Consider the following 22,979-nt stretch of genomic DNA (forward strand, 5'->3'; position numbering starts at 1 on the left):
GGTAGAGCTGAAACAGAGCACATCAAAATAATCTTGCTATAGTAATGGCTACCATGATCGGATCATCTCTCACTGTATATCATAAAAACCCATGAATGGGATTTTGGTCCTGAAAATTACCCAGTGTACCTTGGGATACACTTGAAGATAAAGTGTGTCAAACATTTGAGCAACTGGTGAAGTGAGTTGTTTTGCAGTGCTACTCTGCAGCAGCAACATATTTACCATTAACAGCATGCAGCTCTCAGACGAAAAAAGCATTCTTCCTATCACGCAAATCAATAATGTGCCATATGAATTTCAGTGTCAGGGCAATATGAAGTATGCAGGCCATACATCCCAAAGACTGTTGGATTGTGTAAAACATCTTGTACCTTCAGCTGTTCACAAAAAACAAGGTACTGACAATATTCAACCACATTCCACTCCCTGTCTCAGAAAATTGTTAACAGATGAGCACTCGTGAATGGAGAGTAAGAATGGTCCTTTTAACCTCTTGGCTTTCAATCAATCAACTCTTTAGTCAATGGGCTGAATTAAGTGCCCTCCCATGTAGCACTTTTGGTGTAGGGGGCTTTCAGTCAGGTGAGAGGATGTTGGGTGGACACTGACATCTTCTCCTCTCTGTCTCGATAAGTCAGTGGTTGGAAGGCACAGGAAAGGCCATGCTAAGGCCAAAGTACAAGCCGTTGTTGCTGATATCTTTGATAACTGCATATAAGTGTTACAAAATAAGGGCAAGAAACATTAAATATTCATTAGAAGCTGATATATATTAGCCTGAGCATAACTCCTCATCATGGATGACCATTTGAATATTGGAAATGTATTGAAAGAATAAAATATTTGGCAAAAAAAATCAGTACTTTTAAAAGATTCCCATGGTAAGTTTCACATGAAGCTTAATTTAGAATAGATGCTTTAAAAAAAACACTTTTTAAAAGGTTGAGAATTATCTTGAATAATGTGGAGGCCTAGGTGATAGCACAATAGGCAATGGAAGAATTCAAAGCAAGGATTGGAGTCTAGAATTAGGTTTGAAGGACTGACTTTCAATCAGACACTGCCACTGATCCAACACTGTCCGTAGTGAGAGCTTGAATTCTGGTGAATTGGATTTATTGGGCCAAAGGGTCTCCCCTTGTTCTTAGAATTTCCTAATTTCTTAGGTAACCTATCCTGTGCCAATTAAAAGAAAAACATTTTATATCTGGATAATGATAGTATTAGAATTTCTAATATAAATGTGTACTGTCAAATATCTTGTACTTATGAGTATAAGAATTCCATAATTTCAGGTTTTTATGTTAATGAAATACCTTTTGCACATTTAGAACATGGACTATCTATAATAAAATATATTCTCAGTTGTTATTAGTTGATATTAGAGACAATAGTTCGGAACGTATGCTTGAATTCATTTGGTGTCTTTGTGTTTCCCGGTTTTTGAAGGTGCAGTTCTAATTCTCAATGATCACTTCATTGACTAAATAGTCGCCAGTGTTCTCTAAGCATTTATCCAATTTCCACTTGAATAAGTGATAGACATCATGGCAAAAATAATTGAGACAGTGTGATTTGAGAGTCATCAAATAAAATTTTGTAATGAAATGAATTTAATTGTAACCCCTTCCACACTATGCTATGGAAAAGCTGTAAGCCAATTGTACCTTATAGAAATAGTTACTTTGAACAACTCAAGGTATAAATTCAGTGATTTCATGTTTCCAGCAGGGAACTGCGCTCTTTGGAAATGCCTGACAGAAGATCTGGGCTAAGCTGGAATAAATCTATTAGCTAGCTTTGACCACAGTTCTTAAATGTTGCTGATGTGCCTGTTTCCACCATCTCCACTGGCACCCTCTGTGTGAAAACTTTTCCCTGCGCTTCTCCTTTAACCTTCCCCTCTCTCATGTTGAGCTAGTATCCTCTTGTAGTTGACCATTCCATCCTGGAAAAAAGCCTCTGGTTGTCCAAGCTATCTATGCCTGTCATAATTTTATAGGCCTCCAACAGGTCACCCCTCAGCCTTTATCTTTCCAGGCAAAACAATCTGAGTTTTGTATTATAAATACAGGATTACTAAATTCACTGTCCAATATGTATGATGCATGTATACTGTTGGCTTTATTGTAACACATGCTGCAGTAGGATGTTGAGTTTTTGAACCTGTTGAGCATTTGATCATGTCAAACAGCTGTGTAAAAGCAGTATACGTTTACAAAATAATGCAAGTCACTCCCAACTCCCCATACGAACTCCATTCCTCTAGCCCAGCCCCAAATGGTGGGTTCCAGCTAAACATTTGGGGTCTGAGCTTTGATATAGAGGTGGAGCTCTGACTTGTGTGCTACAAGCTGCAAGGTCCTCTTTAAGCCATTGCAGTTGTCTTTCATAGTGAGTACAGCATAACGACCCAATCTTCTACGCCTAGAATTCCGTCCTAAAATGAGAAAGTAGATGCTTTTTATTTAAAAGCCTTGTGGATTAAACATTTTATTTATTTCCCAGGCTGCACTCACTGGTATCTCACTCTCTCCATGCCATCCTCACTGCTCTCACAGGCATTCCAACCCCCTCCGCTCACAATCCCCACTGCCCCCTCACAGGCATCCCTTCACTCTTCCTCTCTCAAGCATCTTCCCCACCTACTGCTTTCACCTGCAGCCCCCTAGCCCTCTCACCCAGCTCTCATAACTCTGAGCTCCCGGCACATTTTGAGCACCGAGATGGGGTCAGCTTGAGAAAACGATTTGGGAAGCAGTCATGCAGTATTTGCTAAATAATGTACTTCAAGTTTTTTTGACAACCATTGCATGCAGCTTTTAGTATAAGATCCTCTGGCAAACTCACAAAGAGGGAAAGATAAAGCATTGTTTTATAAACTTCCAGTCGTCAAAATATATTGACTGCAAGAGTGTGAGCAGTATGCAGTATGTTTATATCCCCTGTCTATATAATATCACCGCAAGTGCATTGAATGTTATATATAATTGTATCATGTACAAGTAAATAATTCAACTTTGGAGAAGGAATTATAAATCTAAAGTTTGGAAAGGTTTTTTTTTCTGTGACACAGTGATCTGAATGAAATTTAAAAAAAAGGACATGACCCCTTGAATTCTGGGATCCAGATTTTATTAATTGAATTTAATTTCCACCAGCTGCTATGGTGGGCTATGACCCTGTGTCTCCAAAGCATTAGGTTTGTCCCTCTGGATTAATATCCCAATAACGTTAACATTACATCTTCCTTTGTATTCTACAGAGAATACTTGATGAAGATTAAATTTGAAATGAACAGTTCTGCACTAGGGATTGCTTTCTGAGGATTATTTTCAACCTGTTGGTGATCTGGTGGAGTAGATAGCCTGCCCTGGAGAGAATTCATCTGGTTTTCAGCCTGTTGTTTGAGAATGGGATAAAGTAAAATAAAATCACTTTTTTGTTATCTTTATGCAGGATGCTTTTTACTGCATGGTAACCCTTATTTTAAAAAAAGCACACCTTTGTGTAACAATACCTACAAAGCTACCTTTCTGCTGTGATAGAGTGCTTGCACTTCTTGCAGCCATTATGTTTTATTATCCAGGAGCAGAGCAGCTTTAAAGGTGAACTGAAGACTTTCAGAGCTGCCTGTGCCAAAATAGCTGCTTCTTAATCCTGTGGCGTTGACTGCTAAGTGTAGGAAACAATGAAAATGTACTTAAATGAGCTGTGCGCGTATTTTACCATTTGCAGGCACACTGAGTATTCAGAGCAGTGAACTAGCTATCTCTCTGCATTATCATTACTGGGTTTGTGTGTATTTGTACTGTTCTGAGAAGAAAAGATAGTTTTACTCTGAAAAAGACAGTAATTAAACTTTCTATTTAATAGAATACTGTTAGTAGACCTATTACTCTCATTTAATTTATATTTGCCATCATTTTTATGACCATGTTGAGAAAATACGCCGGTCAATATTAAGGCTGTCCATGAAGCCCTGCACTATTATTCCCCTGTGCTGCTACTGGAAAAGTCAGAAGTCATGTGACAACAGGTTACAGTCCAACAGATTTATTTGAAATCACAGGTTTTGGATCACTGCTCCTTCATCAGGAGAAGTCACTTATAACTTGGTGTCGTGTGATGTCTGACTTTGTCCACCCCAGTACAACATCGACACCTCTACGTCATAGCTACTGAAAAGAGAAATGTCATTGTCGTTGTCTGCCGAGGACCTAAACTGACAATCTGGTCATAACTAGAACAACTTGTATTCACACTGCACCTTAATATAAGAAAATGTCCTGAGGCAGTATAGTACACATATTTGACCCAAGACAGTATAAGAAGTAATGTAAAAGAAAAGATGACGCCATAATGATGAACATATTTTTGTCTAAAAGGTAGACTCTAGGAACTGTCTTCAAGGTGAGAAGTGAAATGGAGGGGTGGAGATGTGCAGGGAGGAAATCATGTAGCCTAGGCAACAGATGACACGGCCAGTGGTGGTGATTAAAGTTGGGAATGCTCAAATGGCAAAACTTAAATATTTTGAGATACCTTGGAGGATTGTGGGGTTTGAGGAGATTACAGGAATGGGGGAGATAAAAATCTGCAGTGATTTGAAAACATCGATCAGAATTTTAAAATGAAGATGTTGCTTTGCCAGGGTCCACAGTATGGGCCATCAGTCATGAGGTGGTAGAGGTGCAAGACTGGGTGTAGGTTTACACAAGGGCAGCAGGGTTATGGATGGTTACATTGGTTAGAGTGTGGGAGGTCAGCCAGGGGTGTATTAAAATGGTTGAGTCTGGATTAAAACAGAGGCAGGGTTTACAACAGGATCTGGACCAGATGGGCCAATGGGCTGAGAAGTGGCAGATGGAGTTTAATTCAGTAAATGCGAGTGCTGCATTTTGGGAAAGCAAATATTAGCAAGACTTATACACTTAATGGTAAGGTCCTAGGGAGTGTTGCTAAACAAAGGGACCTTGGAGTGCAGGTTCATAGCTCCTTGAAAGTGAAGTCGCAGGTAGATAGGATAGTGAGGAAGGCGTTTGGTATGTTTTCCTTTATTGGTCAGAGTATTGAGTAAAGGAGTTGGGAGGTCATGTTGCGGCTGTACAAGACATTGGTTAGGCCACTGTTGGAATATTGCGTGCAGTTCTGGTCTCCTTCCTATCGGAAAGATGTTGTGAAACTTGAAAGGGTTCAGAAAAGATTTACAAGGATGTTGCCAGAGTTGGTGAATTTGAGCTACAGGGAGAGGCTGAACAGACTGGGGCTGTTTTCCCTGGAGCGTCAGAGGCTGAGAGTGACCTTATAGAGGTTTACAAAATTATGAGGGGCATGGATAGGATAAATAGACAAAGTCTTTTCCCTGGCGTCCAGAACTAGAGGGCATAGGTTTAGGGTAAGAGGGGAAAGATATACAAGAGACCTAAGGGGCAACATTTTCTTACAAAGGGTGGTACATGTATGGAATGAGCTGCCGGAGGCTGGTGCAATTGCAACATTTAAGAGGTATTTGGATGGGTATATGAATAGGAAGGATTTGGAGGGATATGGGCCGGGTGCTGGCAGATGGGACTAGATTGGGATATCGGCATAGACGGGTTGGACCGAAGGGTCTGTTTCCATGCTGTACATCCCTATGACTCTATGACTCTATTAATGTTTACAGAATATGAGCTAAATTGGGTGATAATGAGGTGGAAACAATGTGATTTTAGGGAGGACACAGACGTTTAAGTGGCAGTTTATCCTGGTAGCAGATATAACACTGAGATTGCAAGCAGTTTGTTTTAGTTTCAGAAAATCAATTGTTGGGGGAGAGATGGAACAGGTAGTGAGGGAAGGAAATTTGCAGTGGAAAGCAAAAGCAATGACTTCCGTCTTCCCACTGTATAATTGGAAGAAGTTTCTGTTGATCCATGACTGGGTATCAGATAAGGAGGCTGATAATTTAGAAACGGTGAGGCAGTTGTTGGTAGAGGCCCTCGGTGTCATATGATGATGCTGTGAGGGGCAGCATGTGGCTGAGAAGTAGGTGTGCTCTCAGCATTGATGCATGAAGGAACACCAGAAGTGATAGTGTGGGAGCAGAAAGGAAAGCCATTTTAAGTGATAATCTGTAGGAGCGTGTGCACAGTCCATTCAGTTGCATGCAAATTTATTTAAGCTTTACCTCAGCAGATGTAGGGAAATCAAATGGAGTGCATTGGAACCTTACTCATTTAGCATCTATTTGGTTTGTCAATATAGAGAAAGTGGCACATTTTACAGCATCAGAAAGGTGGATGTATGTGCTGGTGTCAAAGGAGGATCAAAGGTTGACAAGCAAAACAAATTGTAGTGGTTGTAACATGTACATCTTCAATATAATAGCTGTACTCCTGCAAGTTAGAGTCATGCTCATGAGAGGGAATTTCGAATGGGCAGTTCAGTAGTGTTCTGATAAGGGGTGGGGGAAGCGAAGGTAATTATATGCTTCTGCTTCAGATAAATCCAGATATTACAGGGTCAGAGAGTTATTGGAGCAGTGCAGAAAGAACTCTGCTGAACTCCTATCACAGCTGACTCTGAGGGAATTGCCTGGGCAATTGAAAACTCCAATGGGCTTTCCCCTGCCTCTGAAATTCTTCAGAAAAGCCCCTCAGAATTGGAGAATTCCAAGTTCTGATTTGCTTCTGGAAATTAACATTAAAAACTTGCTCTAACTCCTCAATAAGTATAAACTGAATATCTGATATTCACCATTGTTTACCCCTCTTCCCACCAACACCATCACCCACCCACCAACCCACTACACCCTGCTGACCCCTGATATCCCTGGACCCAACACCTGCCCCCTCTGCCAACCTGACTCTACATACTTGACCCCCAACTTACTACCTTCCTATCGAATCCAACACTTCCCAGGCTGGATTCAAAATCATTCCGCCCACCTACCCCACACCCACCCATTCTTTTCTAATAATCCTGCCCTTTTTCCCACGAGGAATCATACTTCCCCAACATCCCTCATCCACACTCTCCGAGCCCCTGCTCCCATTCCAACCCCTTATGTACCTTATGTTCTTGCTGTCTCCCAGTAGCTGTCAAAGTATCTGCTGGACATTGGAACTACAGAATTCAGCACTCAGTGCAGTAAAAGGTGGCATGGTTTCTATGGCGGTTTTGTGAGTTTCTGGATCCCTGCACAGGGGACTCCTGTCCAGAAATCCCAAATGCAAAAGTCATCTAAACATAAGTTGGCATTTTCTAATCTGAAAAAAATGGGCCACTGGACTCTAAATACTAACTCTGCTTTCTCTCCATAGTTGCTGCCATACCTCAGTTTCTCCAGCAATTTCTGTTTTCATTTTCTAACCTGGCTCAGGTTTCCAACCCTGATTGGGACTTTAAAATCATTTTTAAAATTAAACATTCAGGTAACCTTTGTGAAGTATTGTTTGGTAGTAAGAAAGGATGTACACACCTAATGCTGAGTTGGCAGTAACGAAGTAATGGAAGTAATTGTGCCTTGTCAGAACAATCTACAGAAATAATTTTCCAAACTTCAAGCTCCTGTTTAGAAAATAGGTCTGCAAGTTCTATAGAGTGAAAATTCAAATATGTGCTGTGCACAATCTTCCAGCCATTAATTTAAAAGTGCATTTGAATTTTGGATATTTGAAAGATGAGAGAGACACTATCCCTTGGAATCCTGAAGTTGGAAAAGGATCCTTTTAAATCTGTGTTTTTGTGCAATTTATCTTCTAATAGTAGGCTCCATTTCCTGTTCACATGCAGACTGGTGTTCCCTGGCGTGGGTTTGTTGCATAACCGTCAACCTTTACTTCAACTTGGTGAAAGAAATCAGAACAGATCACTTTGCAGTGTGAGTATTGTTCCAAGTATTGTTCTCGTTTGGACTTTTCTTTGTAGGTTGTTGATTAAAGAACAACGAAACAAACGTTTCTCTGCACTTATCATGGTGCTGTGTATAATATTTATCTAGAATATCTGAAGAGTTATGTGCGCCATTTGGAGACCTCTTGGTTATTTTCTTGCATCTTCTCTTCCAGAGTACTGTGACTAATAACTTCCCATTCAGTTTGATGTCACAATGAGTATTTGTAACACAGTGTTCTTGGCAAGCAGGAAGAACGTGTACAGGGACTGCACCAGTTTCAACTCAACAAAATAGGTGGCACCTACTCTGTGATTCATTTCTCAGCATGATGTCTTGACCAAACATGCCAAGTTTAAATTTAAAGCCTGGCCTTTAACTGTCAATCATCATTAATGCAATCTCCATGACAATGCTTGTACCAATCAGCGCCCACTTGTTAACATACAGTGCTGCCCTCTCATGCAGACAAACGCTGCAACAAAATGTATCTTTTTCCAACAAAATTTGCAAAATCTTATCCTCTGGCTTTTGCATTTATCAGTAATCTGTTTCCTTTCTTTAAAAACAAATTTTAATGTCTAAGTGAACTGAATGCGCAAATAGACTGATGAATCATTAGACAATAAAACTATCTGGTTCTTACTGATTACCCCAAGCCTGAGTTTATTAGCTCTCCTTGCCCTCTTCTTGTTAAAATATCTTCACAAAGTATTCATATTGTTAGTGCAGTAGATAGGAATTCCTCCTTTCTGTATTCTGTTGAGTGCAATAATGTAAGGTGAGTTGGAAGCCCTATTATTCTCAGAGCTACTCTTTGCTGGGTTCAGTTAACATCCCATTCTGAGATTTTTACAGTTTGCAGACCAGAACATTTAATATTTCTGGTTTACCTGACCACCTCAAAAGCTTGAGAATTTTAAGACTGAGATTTGAGTTTTAGTTATGTTCTGGAGCCAAAAGACTGTAATGCAGATTAGAAATCGCTACTATGTATCAACCAAAAGTTCAGAGTTGTATTATCCATTTCAAAATTGAGAACACTCCAAAGTTAAATGCATTTCAGAGAAGAGCTATATAATTTATTGATAAACTTTAATAGATTAAAATGTGTTCAAGACTCTTTGGAATTGTAATAGACCAAATTGCTGTCACCTTAGAGAAATGAGTCCTTTCCTTCTGCACTGAAGAGCTGGTGAGTGACTGTAGCATTAAGAGCCAGGACACCGTATGATCCCAGAGATAGATGTGAACAAGAGCTTAGTTGTGGTTTCAGCTGATGTACTTTATTGTTTAAAATGTGTTCTTCCTGTATTGGATTATTAAATCATTACTATATAGTTAATACTCACTGGAAGAAGATGTTAGTAGCTTATTGAAAAGCAGAATACTGTGGATTCTGGAAGTCTAAAATAAAAGCAGAACATGTTTAAATGTTCAACGGATCTGGCAGCATCTGTGAAGTGAAATAGAGTGAATGTTTCAGATTGTTGAAATTTTTTGACTTAAGTCAACTACTCTTACATCAATCTTGTTGCTGTCTGCACTTAAGAATCAATTATGAAGTAATCCTTTTCTAAATTGGCTCTCATTAAAACACTGCATATATTCTTTCCCCTCCATTATGCCAACCCTAACCCCAATCCCAGTCTTCACCCCACCTCAGTACCCAGTAACCTTGTGGATAAGAACAGCATTAGAAATCAAGCTGTACAGCAAGGTCAGTGATACAGTTCCTACTGGACTCTGCTTGTTAAATGGAGAAGTGACTGAATGCTGTAATTGCATATCAAATCCCTAGGCTGGGGAGACGGAGCTAAAACTCTGCTCCCACCACTATTTATAACTTTTTTTTTAGAAAATACAGCTGTAAAAGTTGGGTGACAAGAGTTTGACCTGTCTCTGATAGCTTCCAGAGGCTGTTAACCTGCCAAAGATCACTTGATGGCTTGCACATGAAGAATGCTGACTTGTGAGAGTTACAGGAGGTTTGATACCAGTAGAACCATACCCTCACATAAGCCTGAAGGGGTAGGGAACCATGCTTTAGGCAGTGCAATGTATTTTCACACTTTAGAGTTGCAGTAATATTTTGACAGTTGAATACAGGAAGTCGAAATATGTTTGCTGTTTACGATCAATATTGATGGAGTTGTAAATAGAGATAAGCACCGAAACCATTGGTAAACAATCCATTGCTGATGTTGTAATGGAGGGCTGTATGCAGCCTCTCAGGTGGATGTAATAAGGTGCAAACTACTAAAGTAAAATAGGCAGAAAAGTATTTGGTTCTGAAAATAAACTTGGCATTTAATCTATGTAATGATAATGCTGTCGAGCACCTTGAGATTAAACTTTATATTTTGAAAATGTCATCAGACTGTCTGGGTTTTAATGAAGTATTGTTTAAGCATTATGATTGCTTATGCTTGTGGCCTGTTTAATTGAAATTGCAGAATTATGAGCATTTTAATGCTTAGGGTTTCTGTCCAAGAGGAGCTCCATTGAAACTGACCAGCTCATTTTACGCAGGGCCTTAGCCAGCAAGGATTGAAACTTGCATGTTATTCTTCACCAAAATACCCAAAGGGAAAAGATAGTGTGCTGAAAACACAGTGGGCCTGGCAGCGTTCGTGGAAATAGAGCAAGCTAACGTTTCGAGTCTGGATGACTCTTCAACAGAGCTGAAGCTGAAGTTCTGATGAAGAGTCGTCTAGACTCGAAACATTAGCTTGCTGTCTCTCCCTGTGGATTCTGCCTGACTCGCTGTGATCTCCAGCATTTGTTGTTTTCAGTACAGATTCCAGCATCTGCAGTAATATGCTCCAAGGAAAGATAGTGTGATGTGATATGCAAATCCTACCCTGCAGGGGGATGTGACAGAATGTTCTGTAATCAATGCCAAATCCTGCTTCCTGTGTGGAGGAGAGTGTCACTTCTGGTCAGGTTGGATCAGCTTCTGTCAGGCAAATACTCAGTTCTCAACTCCTCACATATACATGACAAATCATGTGGAGGGGTGGACAGGAAATTAACATCCCCACCTTGACCTTATGGTGTTGAAGCTTCTGACATCATATTCCCTCCCAGTCAGGCTCTCGGTGTGAGTATCAGCAGCTAAACTTGCTGGCAATTCCACTCTTCTCCTGTCTGCCTGCCTGCCAACCTTGGCCACTCAGACTTCCAGTTTTGACCAGCCTCCTCAACTGAAGCCCATTGCCCTCCAGGCTGTTTGCTTTGGCCATCCTCTGTGTCCCAAGCAACATAGACTGCTGCCATCTGATCTCAGTCATAGCATGGCAAAGACTACGGCTTTTAACGAATATGCTCTGACAACTGTCTAAGTGTGCCATGGAAGTTTGTACTAAGGTAAAAAAATCAATGTAAAACAAATATTATTTCACCTTAAACAATATTTTATCCAGCCAAAATTCCAACTCCTAACATTCATGAAAATTAATCTTCAAATCAAATTATTGGTCAGCTATTGCTTTCCTCTTGTTGTTACTGGCAACATACCTCTGCAAATTAGCATTTTCAGCCCTGGTATATGTAAAAACCAGCAGGAGGACATGTCTTTCAGTGAAACTGGTTTTATAGGTGACCCTTTCATCAATTCCTCCCCAGATTAAAAGGCTCTTTACATACTGGCAGGTCCAGATTACCCACTAACCCGGTAAATTACAATTTATTCTGCCTTGCGGTCTTTTCAGTTCCATTGAATGTCAATTATGTCTGGCTTCAATTATTTTTTTAAAAATTACTTTTAAAGTTGCAATTATGAAATGGCATCTGCAAAAATTCAGACTTATGAATCACATGCAGAGTATGGAACAGTTTCAGGCCATGAAAAGTTTGAAATAGTTGAATTGAGGAGACTTTGAAAAGTATGTGTGCTTGCAGTTGAAGATTGTTTTTTCACTGGGTCTCCAAAACAAATTAAATCTTTTGATCCTTCTTTAGCTTGTTGTTTGCACAATATTGCGAACTCCTCTAGGAAGGCTGTAACCATAGTAAATGCAAGTAAATGTGATGTCTCCAAGAAATCAATTCAGCTGAAAAAGTGAGTGTGCTATGTAATTATTTGTCTCATTGTGATATGTCATGTTACTGAAAAGGCTGGGAACCACAGGCATAGATCAACACTCCCAAAGGGAACAAGCAGATACTCACTCTAACATCAGCAAGTACAGTACCACATCAGCTGCATATCACTCGTATGCAGTTAGAAATTGGAAGGTATGCATTATTCATTTAGGGAAACTTAATTGGGATTACGTCTGGTAACCTCAACTTTTAATCCTCATGCATAACACAAAAATGCCTACTGTCCCAAAACTTGATCTGCTTTTAAGATTCTGAGAATGTCATTGTGAATGTTCATCCCACCATTGGGAACCTGATTGTTGGCCTCCCATGCAAGTTCTGACACTGCACATGCTTAAGAACACAATCACTTGCAAGTGGAGGGGACGATGGCCTAGTGTTATTATCGCTGGGCTATTAACACTGGGGACTTTGGTTCGAATCCCACTACAGCAAATAGTGGAATTTGAATTCAGTAAAAAAAAAACTAAGAGTCTGGAATTAAGACTCTAATGATGACCATGAGTTGATTGTCAGAGAAATCCATCTGGTTACCGAATGTCCTTCAGGGGAGGAAACTGCCATCCTTACTTGGTCAGGCCTACATGTGACTCCACATCCACAGCAATGTTGGTGATTGACATCAGTGGTGGGCAAGTTGTTGAAGGGGATCCTGAGAGACAGCATTTGCATGTATTTGGAAAGACAAGGACTGATTAGGGATAGTCAATGTCACTTTGTATGTCTCACTAACTTGATTGAGTTTTTTGAGGAAGTGACACAGAGGATTGTTGAAGGCAGAATGGCGGATGTGATCTATATGAACTTCAGTAAGGCGTTCAACAAAGTAGACTGGTTAGCAAGATTACGTCATATAGAATTTGGGGAAAACTAACCATTTAGATACAGAACTGCCTCTAAAGTAGAAAACAGTGGGTGGTGGTGGAGGGTTGCTTTTCAGACTGGAGGCCTGTGCCCAGTGGTGTGTCACAAGGATCGGTGCTGGCTCCACTGCTTGTGTCATTTATATAAATGATTTGGATGTGAGCATAGGAGGTGTAGTTAGTAAGTTTACAGATGACACTAGAATTGGAGGTATAGTGGACAACGAAGAAGGTTACCTCAGAGTACAACGAGATCTGGGTCAGATGGGCCAATGGGCCGAGGAGTGACAGATGGAGTTTAATTCAGATAAATGTGAGGTGTTGCATTTTGGCAAAGCAAATCAGAGCAGGACTTATACACTTAATGATAACGTTCCCTGGGGTATATTGGCGAACAAAAAGAACTTGGAGTGCAGTTCATAGTTCCTTGAAAGTGAGTCACAGGTAGATAGGGTAGTGAAGAAGGCATTTGGTACGCTTGCCTTTATTGGTCAGAACATTGAGTACAGGAGTTAAGAGGTCATGTTATAGCTGTACAGGACATTGATTAAGTTACTTCAGAAAAATTGTGTTAAATTCTGCTTTGGAAGGATGTTGTGAAACTTTAAAGAGTTCAGTAAAAATTTAAAAGATGCTACCAGGGTTGGAGGGTTGGACTTTAGGAAGAGGGTGATTAGGCTGGGGTTGTTTTCCCTGCATCATCGGAGGCTGAGGGGTGACCTTATTAAAGTCTATGCAATCATGAGGGGCATGGATAGGGTGAACAGCAAAGATCTTTTCCCCAGGCTAGGGGAGTCCAAAACTAGAGGGCCTAGGTTTAGGATGGGAGGGGAAAGATTTAAAAGGGGCCTAAGAGGCAATCTTTTTATGTAGGGGGTGCTGCCAGAGGAAGTGGTGGAGGCTGGTGCAATTACAACATGGAAAAGGCATCTCAATGTGTAGATGAATAGGAGGTGTTTTGTAGGATATGGGCCAAATGGGGATTAGATTAATTTAGGATGTCCAGATGGCATGGACTAGTTGGAGCAAAGGGTCTGTACCCATGCTGTACATCTCTATGATTTCATGATTCTTACCTGCCTTCTGAGCAATTAATGCTGCCTTGCCAGCAGCACCCTCATCCTGTGAATGATTAATGCTAGAATAAAATATTCCCCCTCCAAGTCACAGACCATCCTATCTTTGAATTTTATAATTACTCATAGAGTCATAGGGATGTACAGCATGGAAACAGACCCTTCGGTCCAACCCGTCCATGCTGACCAGATATCCCAACCCAATCTAGTCCCACCTGCCAGTGCCCGGCCCATATCCCTCCAAACCCTTCCTATTCTTATACCCATCCAAATGCCTCTTAAATGTTGCAATTGTACCAGCCTCCACCACATCCTCTGGCAGCTCATACTATACACGTACCACCCTCTGCGTGAAAAATTTTCCCCTTAGGTCTCTTTTATATCTTTCCCCTCTCACCTTAAACTTATGCCCTCTAGTTCTGGACTCCCCGACCCCAGGGAAAAGACTTTGTCTATTTATCCTATCCATACCGCTCATAATTTTTTAACCTCTATAAGGTCACCCCTCAGCCTCCGACGCTCCAGGGAAAACAGCCCCAGCCTGTTCAGCCTCTTCCTGTAGCTCAGATCCTCCAACCCTTGTAAATCTTTTCTGAACCCTTTCAAGTTTCACAACACCTTTCCGATAGGAAGGAGACCAGAATTGCATGCAATATTCCAACAGTGGCCTAACCAATGTCCTGTACAGCCGCAACATGACCTCCCAACTCCTGTACTCAATACTCTGACCAATAAGGGAAAGCATACCAAACGCCTTCTTCACTATCCTATCTACCTTGTCAAACACCTTACTGAAGTCCATATAGATCACATCTACTGCTCTGTCCTCATCAATCTTCTTTGTTACTTCTTCAAAAAACTCAATCAAGGTTTTGAGACATGATTTCCCACGCATAAAGCCATGTTGATTATCCTGAATCAGTCCTTGCCTTTCCAAATACATGTACATCCTGTCCCTCAGGATTCCCTCCAACAACTTGCCCACCACCGAGGTCAGGCTCACCGGTCTATAGTTCCCTGGCTTGTCTTTATCGCCCTTCTTAAACAGTGACACCACGTTTGCCAACCTCCAGTCTTCCAGCACCTCACCTGTGACTATCGATGATACAAATATCTCAACAAGAGGACCAACAATCACTTCTCTAGCTTCCCACAGAGTTCTCGGGTACACCTGATTAGGTCCTGGGGATTTATCCACCTTTAACCGTTTCAAGACATCCAGCACTACTTCCTCTGTAATCTGGACATTTTGCAAGGTGTCACCATCTATTTCCCTACATATCTTCCATATCCTTTTCCATAGTAAATACTGATGCAAAATATTCATTTAGTATCTCCCCCATTTTCTGTGGCTCCACACAAAGGCCGCCTTGCTCATCTTTGAGGGGCCCTATTCTCTCCCTAGTTACGCTTTTGTCCTTAATATATTTGTAAAAACCCTTTGGATTCTCCTTAATTCTATTTGCCAAAGCTATCTCATGTCCCCGTTTTGCCCTCCTGATTTCCCTCTTAAGTATACTCCTACTTTCTTTATATTCTTCTAAGGATTCACTAGATCTATCCTGTCTATACCTGACATATGCTTCCTTCTTTTTCTTAACCAAACCCTCAATTTCTTTAGTCATCCAGCATTCCCTATAGTTACCAGCCTTCCCTTTCACCCTGACAGGAATATACTTTCTCTGGATTCTTGTTATCTAATTTCTGAAGGCTTCCCATGTTCCAGCCGTCCCTTTACCTGCGAACATCTGCCTCCAATCAGCTTTTGAAAGTTCTTTCCTAATACCGTCAAAATTGGCCTTTCTCCAATTTAGAACTTCAACTTTTAGATCTGGTCTATCCTTTTCCATCACGATTTTAAAACGAAAGAATTATGGTCGCTGGCCCCAAAGTGCTCCCCCACTGACACCTCAGTCACCAGTCCTGCCTTATTTCCCAAGAGTAGGTCAAGTTTTGCACCTTCTCTAGTAGGTACGTCCACATACTGAATCAGAAAATTGTCTTGTACACACTTAAGAAATTCATCTCTATCTAAACCTTTAACACTATGGCAGTCCCAATTGATGTTTGGAAAGTTAAAATCCCCTACCATAACTACCCTATTATCCTTACAGATAGCTGAGATCTCCTTACAAGTTTGTTTCTCAATTTCCCTCTGACTATTGGGGGGTCTATAATACAATCCCAATAACGTGATCATCCCTTTCTTATTTCTCAGTTCCACCCAAATAACTTCCCTGGATGTATTTCCGGAAATACTCCTTCACTCTTTGGGGTCAGTATCCTGGAACTTGCTTCTTTGCACTGTGGAAGTACATTTACCAGGTGGACTGCAGCATTCAAGAAGGTAGCATCATCTCAAGGCAATTAACTATGGGTTAAAATGCAAGCTTAGCTAGCAACAAGCACATCCATGACCATATAACAATAAAACAGAGATTGAAACCCTTTACATCACATGATCAAACTTTCTCCAGTTAAAATGCAGTTAGACATACATTTCCACCAAGAACAAAAAGAGCCAACTAAAAAGGGCTGCATTTTATGGTGTATTTGACTGAGGAAAGTGTTCAGTTTTCTGGAGGGATCTTCGTGACATTTAAGCAATATTTCTCGCCATATCTTGCCCGCTGTGTGTCATCAACTTCCAACCCTGTCCCTATGTCATTCCTTATATTTGTGATCTATACGCCACTCTCAGAACAACTTACCACTCGTTACATTGTTGGATATCTGCTGAAAGACCAGCATCCCTGGCACCCGTGACATATTTCCAAGGCCACTATGCACCCAGAGGAACCCTGAAGCTTCCCTGCTTAGTCAAGGGTGAAATCTGAACATATTGGTGAAGGGGGAGATGTATTGCAATAATCCAATCGGGCCATTACCAATGGGGTTGGTACAAAGGAGGACAAGCAGAGGAGGACCCCTTACCAAACCCTGGCCACCTGGGCTGAAGTTGTTGTCCAGATCAGTGGTATCTCAGTGGTACAGAGGAATGGTCAACAATAAGAAAGTCAATGACCATCTCTGCTCCATCTGCCACTTCACGCTCATTCTCTCTCAGTTACTGCACCCACCTCCTACAAGGCTCAAGCTCTGCCACTCTCAACGTACCTGCAGCATCTTCCCTCACTCACCCTCCCAATCTCCCTCACTACTGTGCTGCCTACGCACTTCCACTGAGCACCTTGCCACCTTTTGACCACCTGCACTAGCACTAACAGCGATGCCACCCACTTTCACCTCACTCTCAGAGAATCGACCACTCTGCCAGGAGCCACCTTTTCAACCTCTGAGAACAAGAGTATTGATGGCTCACAGGAAGCATCAGCCAGGCTGTCTCCTACAACATTCTGCAGCTCAAACTGTTCCATTGGAGGAAGTATCAGGTTTAGAAAGTATAGTGAGCATCTCGCTGTGCCAGCTTTAAAGCAGGCCGAAGAGAGAATGTATCATAAATAAGGCATTTAACAAGCTATGATGCCCCCACCCCACACTTCATTGGCAACTCACCACTGCCCAGGAAGAGGGTCGCCTTGCTACTCAACAAAAGTATGTAAGATGCAGTGAGATGCGCTCAATGGCCCTCATGTGACTTTTCATCTGATTCTGCCACAAATTTCTCTACAGCCCATTCCTTTAAGGTTTGCCCAAGGTATCCTACACATTAAAGAGAGCAAGTTTTTACCTTGAGAAAAATAATGAACAGAACATGTTCTCATGAGGGTGCAAATTAGGTAGAGATGAGGAATTTTTTGTGCCTTTTGAGGTGTTGACTTGTTCCATGGTCTCCAGATAAAATGTTGATTTTACCTCGGCTGCCTCTTATCTAAACTATGTTGGTTCTGTGGCCCTTGGCTACTTGTGATTATTTTCCGCCAGTAATTTTAATCCCTTCTTTAAAGCAATTTAGTTGGGAAAATGTTTGATTTCCAGCATCCGCAGTATTGTATCTTGCTTTTGTTCATTATTAAAAATCCCAGATACAAAATCGGGCAGTTCAATTTGATAATCAGTGGCTGATATTTTATATCGTCGTAATGCCTTATTCTTGATGTGATTGTTTTGTTTAACTTGAACAACATAAGTGACATTTCACAACTTATAAAAATAGTGTTTATTTTCTAGAGATTTTCATGAACTGCAAGTTCATTGCTAGAACCAATGACTCTACTCTTCTTTGCATTAAATATTTCTATTTATTTGTTCCTGAAAAACTGTCCCACTTGCTCTTTCTACTAATATTGACTGTCACAATGTTTCCAGTATTGTATTCTTTTCTTAATTTCAAATTTCCTTGCATTTTACTTGCTTCAGATCAATATGCATTCTTAAAGTGGCTTTAAATGTGCCAATAATGTTCTTTGTTAATACACTGGCTGCTTGAATAGACTTCATGACACTTGTATTTTATTCCAGTCAAGTGTCATAAGCTATTTCTACGTAGGATAACCTTGATCTCCCAGGAGTCAATCTCATTTCCATTTGTTGCTCAAAAAGTGTTTGTATAATGAAAACTGCTTTGAAACAGTGGTACTGTGGTTGTTCCATGGAAAGCAAGCATCCACAAGTATAATGTGACACTGCTACTTACATTACAGTTTACACGAGAATGTAAAATTCTTTCCTGTTGGTGTAAATGATAACAATAAGTAAGGGATCAGATAGGGCATGTTGGTATGATCTATGATCCTTTGAAAATTCAGGAATACTAACATGTTGCCACAAATTGACTTCGACAAGGAGATGCAACATCTAGTGTTAGTCACTTATTACTTCTTGGACAGAACAAAGTTGCTACATGCATGCATGCATTATGATCTGCATTTCACTGACTGCATTTCTGGTATGGGAATACAAGATTTTTAATTGCTTCATGGGAAATGATGTCAATGGCTGGGCCAGCAATTATTACCCATCTCTAATTGCAATAGAGATGGTGCTGGGAGCTCCCTTCATGACCCACTATAGTCTTTGGGTAATCAGGCCTCCTGAGTAGCAAACAATCTCTTTATGGCTCTCTTGAAAAAAAATCAGGGGAATTCCTATTCTGAAACCCCTTGTTGTTCTCCATGTGAATAGTGGAGAAAAACATCATAACTTATAAAAAACAGCATTAATACAAAGAGCATAAAGATAAAGCATTCATAGTATTTTGCTTTTACATAAGACAAAAGTGAAAGTAGTTGATGACAGTGATAAATTCAAAAGCTTTCCTCAAAGTCAGGTTGGAAGTGAGCATTAACTTTATGCTTTCCATGTTAACTCTTGTACTTGAATGCCTTCTATTAATGAAAGACCTTGCAATTATTTAGTCCCTTTGCTGATCTTAGAACTCCACTGGATTGCAGATTATTGGGTCTAACTGACTGAAAGTACTATCCAAGTGATGCTCTCTAACATTATCTTGCACTAGAAAAAAATAAAAAAAACTGCAGATGCTGTAAATCAGAAACAAAGGCAGAAATTGCTGGAAAAGCTGAGCATCTGTGACGAGAAATCAGGATAACCAGACCCAAAACATTTATATTAATTTCTCTTCACAGATGCTGCCAGACCTGCTGAGCTTTTCGAGCAACTTCTGTTTTTGATCTTGCAGAAGAACCTGGTTTTGGAGTGTTCTTCACACTTGCAATATTATTTTGTCTATCAACATAATCTTCAGCCAGTTTTGATTTACTTCTGAGAATATTGCCCCTGTGCATGTGTGTGGTTCCCAATCTGGTTTATATCGTTTGACCCCACCAATTCATGATACATGTTTTGTAGATTTAATGTCTTATAAATAACATGCATTTTGAAAGGCACCAAGAATACAGAAGGTTATGTTTATAACAGATGGTTACGCAGAAACTCAATTTTATGCTTTGGATAAATTGGTATTATCACTCAGTTTTATGGCATTCCATAACATGAGTGAACTTTATTCTCCTGCGTAATCTGTACAACTGCTGTTCTCATACGTGTATTATCTCTTTTAGCACCATCATTCCTGTGGAAATATCGTTATTATAAATTAGAAATTCTCCCAAGTCTGAAAGATCAAAGTTTCCCATTGAAGTCTGTGAATCAGCTTTTCCTTTAGTATCCCAAACATATTTCAATGACTGAGCAGCCACAGCAATCTGAGGTGGACAATTCCAAAGCTTCACAATTTAGAATGAGGAAATTTTGTCTCAGTCATAAATAACTGATACCTTCATCTGGGACATAGTTTGGATTGAAATGCAATCATGTACATACGGCCTTCCAGGTTTCTTATAGTCATGAGAGCTCTTACATTGACACACATACTGCAAGCAGCTGCTTTACAAGTTCTTCAATAAAGACCGAGTAGTCACATATCAAAATTAGGCAGGAGCTGGGAAATGTGGATTGGACACAGCTATTTGAAGGAAAGTCCACGTTTGAGATTTGGGACGCTTTCAAAGATAGGTTAACGGTCGTGCAGCATAGGCATGTACCGTTGAAGGCAAAGGATAGGAAGGGCAAGGTTCGTGAACTGTGGATGACAGGAGAAATTGTACAACTAGCCAAGAGGAAAAGGGAAGCGTACATAAGGTCTAGGCAGCTAAAAACAGAACAGGCCCTGGAGGAATTTTGGAAGAGTAGGAAAAGTCTTAAACAAGGAATCAAGCAGGCTAAAAGGGGTCATGAAATAGATTTAGCAAGCAGAATTAAGGAAAATCCCAAAGCATTTTATTCTTATCTAATAAGCAAGCGGGTAACTAGAGAAAGGATTGGTCCACTAAAAGATAATGAAGGAAGGCTGTGTACCGAACCTGAGAAAATGGGTGAGATTCTGAAAAATTACTTTGCATCAGTAGTCACTGAGGAGAGGAACATGATGAATCTTGGGATAGAGATAGAAGTTTGATTAGTCTGGATCATGTTGGCATAAGTAGGGAAGATGTGTTGGATATGCTAGAGGCTATTAAGGTGGACAAATCCCCAGGACCGGATGGGAGCTATCCGAGGTTGCTGAGAGAGGCAAGAGAGGAAATAGCTGGGGCCCTGACAGATATCTTTGTGGCATCCTTAAATACAGGTGAGGTGACGGAGGGCTGGAGGGTTGCTCATGTTGTCCCTTGTATAAGAAGGGTAGTAAGGATATTCCGGGTAACTACAGACCAGTGGTGGGGAAGTTGCTGGAGAAGGTACTGAGAGATAGGATCTATTTATATTTCAAAAAGAATGAACTAATCAGTGATAGGCAACATGGTTTTGTGCGGGTGAGATCGTGCCTTACCAACTTTATAGAGTTCTTCGAGGAAGTGACCAAGTTATTAGATGAAGGAAGGGCTGTTGATGTCATATACATGGACTTTAGTAAGGCTTTTGATAAGGTTCCCCATTGTAGATTAATGTAGAAAGTGAAGTCACATGGTGTGCAGGGTGTTCTAGCTAGGTGGATAAAGAACTGGTTGAGCAACAGCAGACAGAGAGTAGTAGTTGAAGGGAGTTTCTCGAAATGGAGAAAGGTGACCAGTGGTGTTCCACAGGGGTCAGTATTGGGGCCACTGTTGCTTGTAATATAAATAAATGATCTGGAAGAGGGCACTGTTGGTATGATCAGCAAATTTGCAGATGATATGAAGATTGGTGGAGTAGCAGAAAGTATAAGTGACTGTCAGAGAATACAGGAGGATATAGATAGACTGGAGAGTTGGGCGGAAAAGTGGCAGATGGCTTTCAATCCAGACAAATGTGAGGTGATGCATTTAGGCAAAACTAATTCTAGAGCGAATTAGATGAATGGAAGAGCCTTGGGAAAAGTTGATGGCCAGAGAGATCTGGAAGTGCAGGTCCATTGTACCCTGAAGGTTGCTGCACAGGGTGGTCAAGAAGACATATAGTATGCTTGCCTTCATTGGATAGAGTATTGAGTATAAGAGCTGGCAAGTCATGTTAAAATTGTAAAAGACTTTGGGTCGGCTGCATTTAGAATACTGTGTACAGTTCTGGTCACCACATAACAAAAGGATATGGACGCTTTGGAGAGGGTGCAGAGAATGTTTACGAGGATGTTGCCTGGTATGGAAGATGCTAGCTATGAAGAGAGGTTGAGTAGGTTAGGTTTATTTTCACTATAAAAAAGGAGATTGTAGGGGGACCTGACTGAGGTTTACAAAATCATGAAGGGTATAGACAGAATGGATAGGGACAAGCTTTTTTCCAGGGTGAAGGATTCAGTAACGAGAGGTCATGCTTTCAAGGTGAGAGGTGGAAAGTTTAAGGGGGATATACACGGTAAATACTTCACAAGGAGGGTGGTGGGCGTTTGGAACACGTTGCCAGCAGAGGTAGTAGAGGCAGGCACGGTAGATTCATTTGAGATGCGTCTGGACAGATGCATGAGTAGGTGGGGAGCAGAAGGATACAAGGCTTAGGAATTGACCGACAGGTTTAGACAGTACATTTGGATCAGCTCAGGCTTGGAGAGTCAAAGGGCCTGTTCCTGGGCTGTAAATTTTCTTTGTTCTTTATAGTTGTGACAGATTTATTTAAGCCACTGCAGCTAAAAGTGACTAAACTCCTCACTGTTAGGGATAGGCTATTTCAAAGCATATTCCACCCTACTCTCTGAAGAATGAAGAAAAACTGCGTAAATGTTAAATGCCTTGAAGACCGTTACAGGCCAGACCAAACCCCCTCAAAATATATTAAGAAATGCTTAAGAACATGATATATATTAGCTATTACAAATTAACTGTTCCAATATAGTAACATCCAATAAACATAACTTGGCAAAGGCAAATTCACCAAAATAGATTGTCTCACATGGAAATCCAGCAGCAGGACAAGAACCCCAGCTTTTAGCTGTAACAGAGAGGGGAATAAGAGCTTCCACATCCAGCTTCAAGACTCCACCAACTGCTGAAAGTTAAAAATAAAATCTTGGTTATGTGGGAGTTTGACCCCACTCCTTCAGGCTGCTTCTGTTGTTCTCATCTTTAAAAGAAAAAGGAGAAAGTGAGGGCTGTAGATGCTGGAGATCAGAGCTGAAAATGTGTTGCTGGAAAAGCGCAGCAGGTCAGGCAGCATCCA

At 40.7% G+C, this 22,979-nt stretch overlaps 1 protein-coding gene across 3 annotated transcripts in view; it reads left to right on the plus strand.

The window, feature by feature from the left end:
* The window catches only part of si:dkey-100n23.5 (cyclic AMP receptor-like protein A), a 213,975-nt gene that overhangs the window by 68,446 nt on the left and 122,550 nt on the right, over positions 1 to 22,979 (plus strand). For all 3 annotated transcript variants that reach the window (XM_043700836.1, XM_043700837.1, XM_043700838.1), the window contains one exon: positions 7,783 to 7,870. In XM_043700836.1, coding sequence (XP_043556771.1) covers positions 7,783 to 7,870 — 88 coding nt within the window. The remainder of the gene's footprint in view (positions 1 to 7,782; positions 7,871 to 22,979) is intronic.

The sequence above is a fragment of the Chiloscyllium plagiosum genome, chromosome 12 (assembly GCF_004010195.1).
Source record: "Chiloscyllium plagiosum isolate BGI_BamShark_2017 chromosome 12, ASM401019v2, whole genome shotgun sequence".
Lineage (NCBI taxonomy): Eukaryota > Metazoa > Chordata > Chondrichthyes > Orectolobiformes > Hemiscylliidae > Chiloscyllium > Chiloscyllium plagiosum.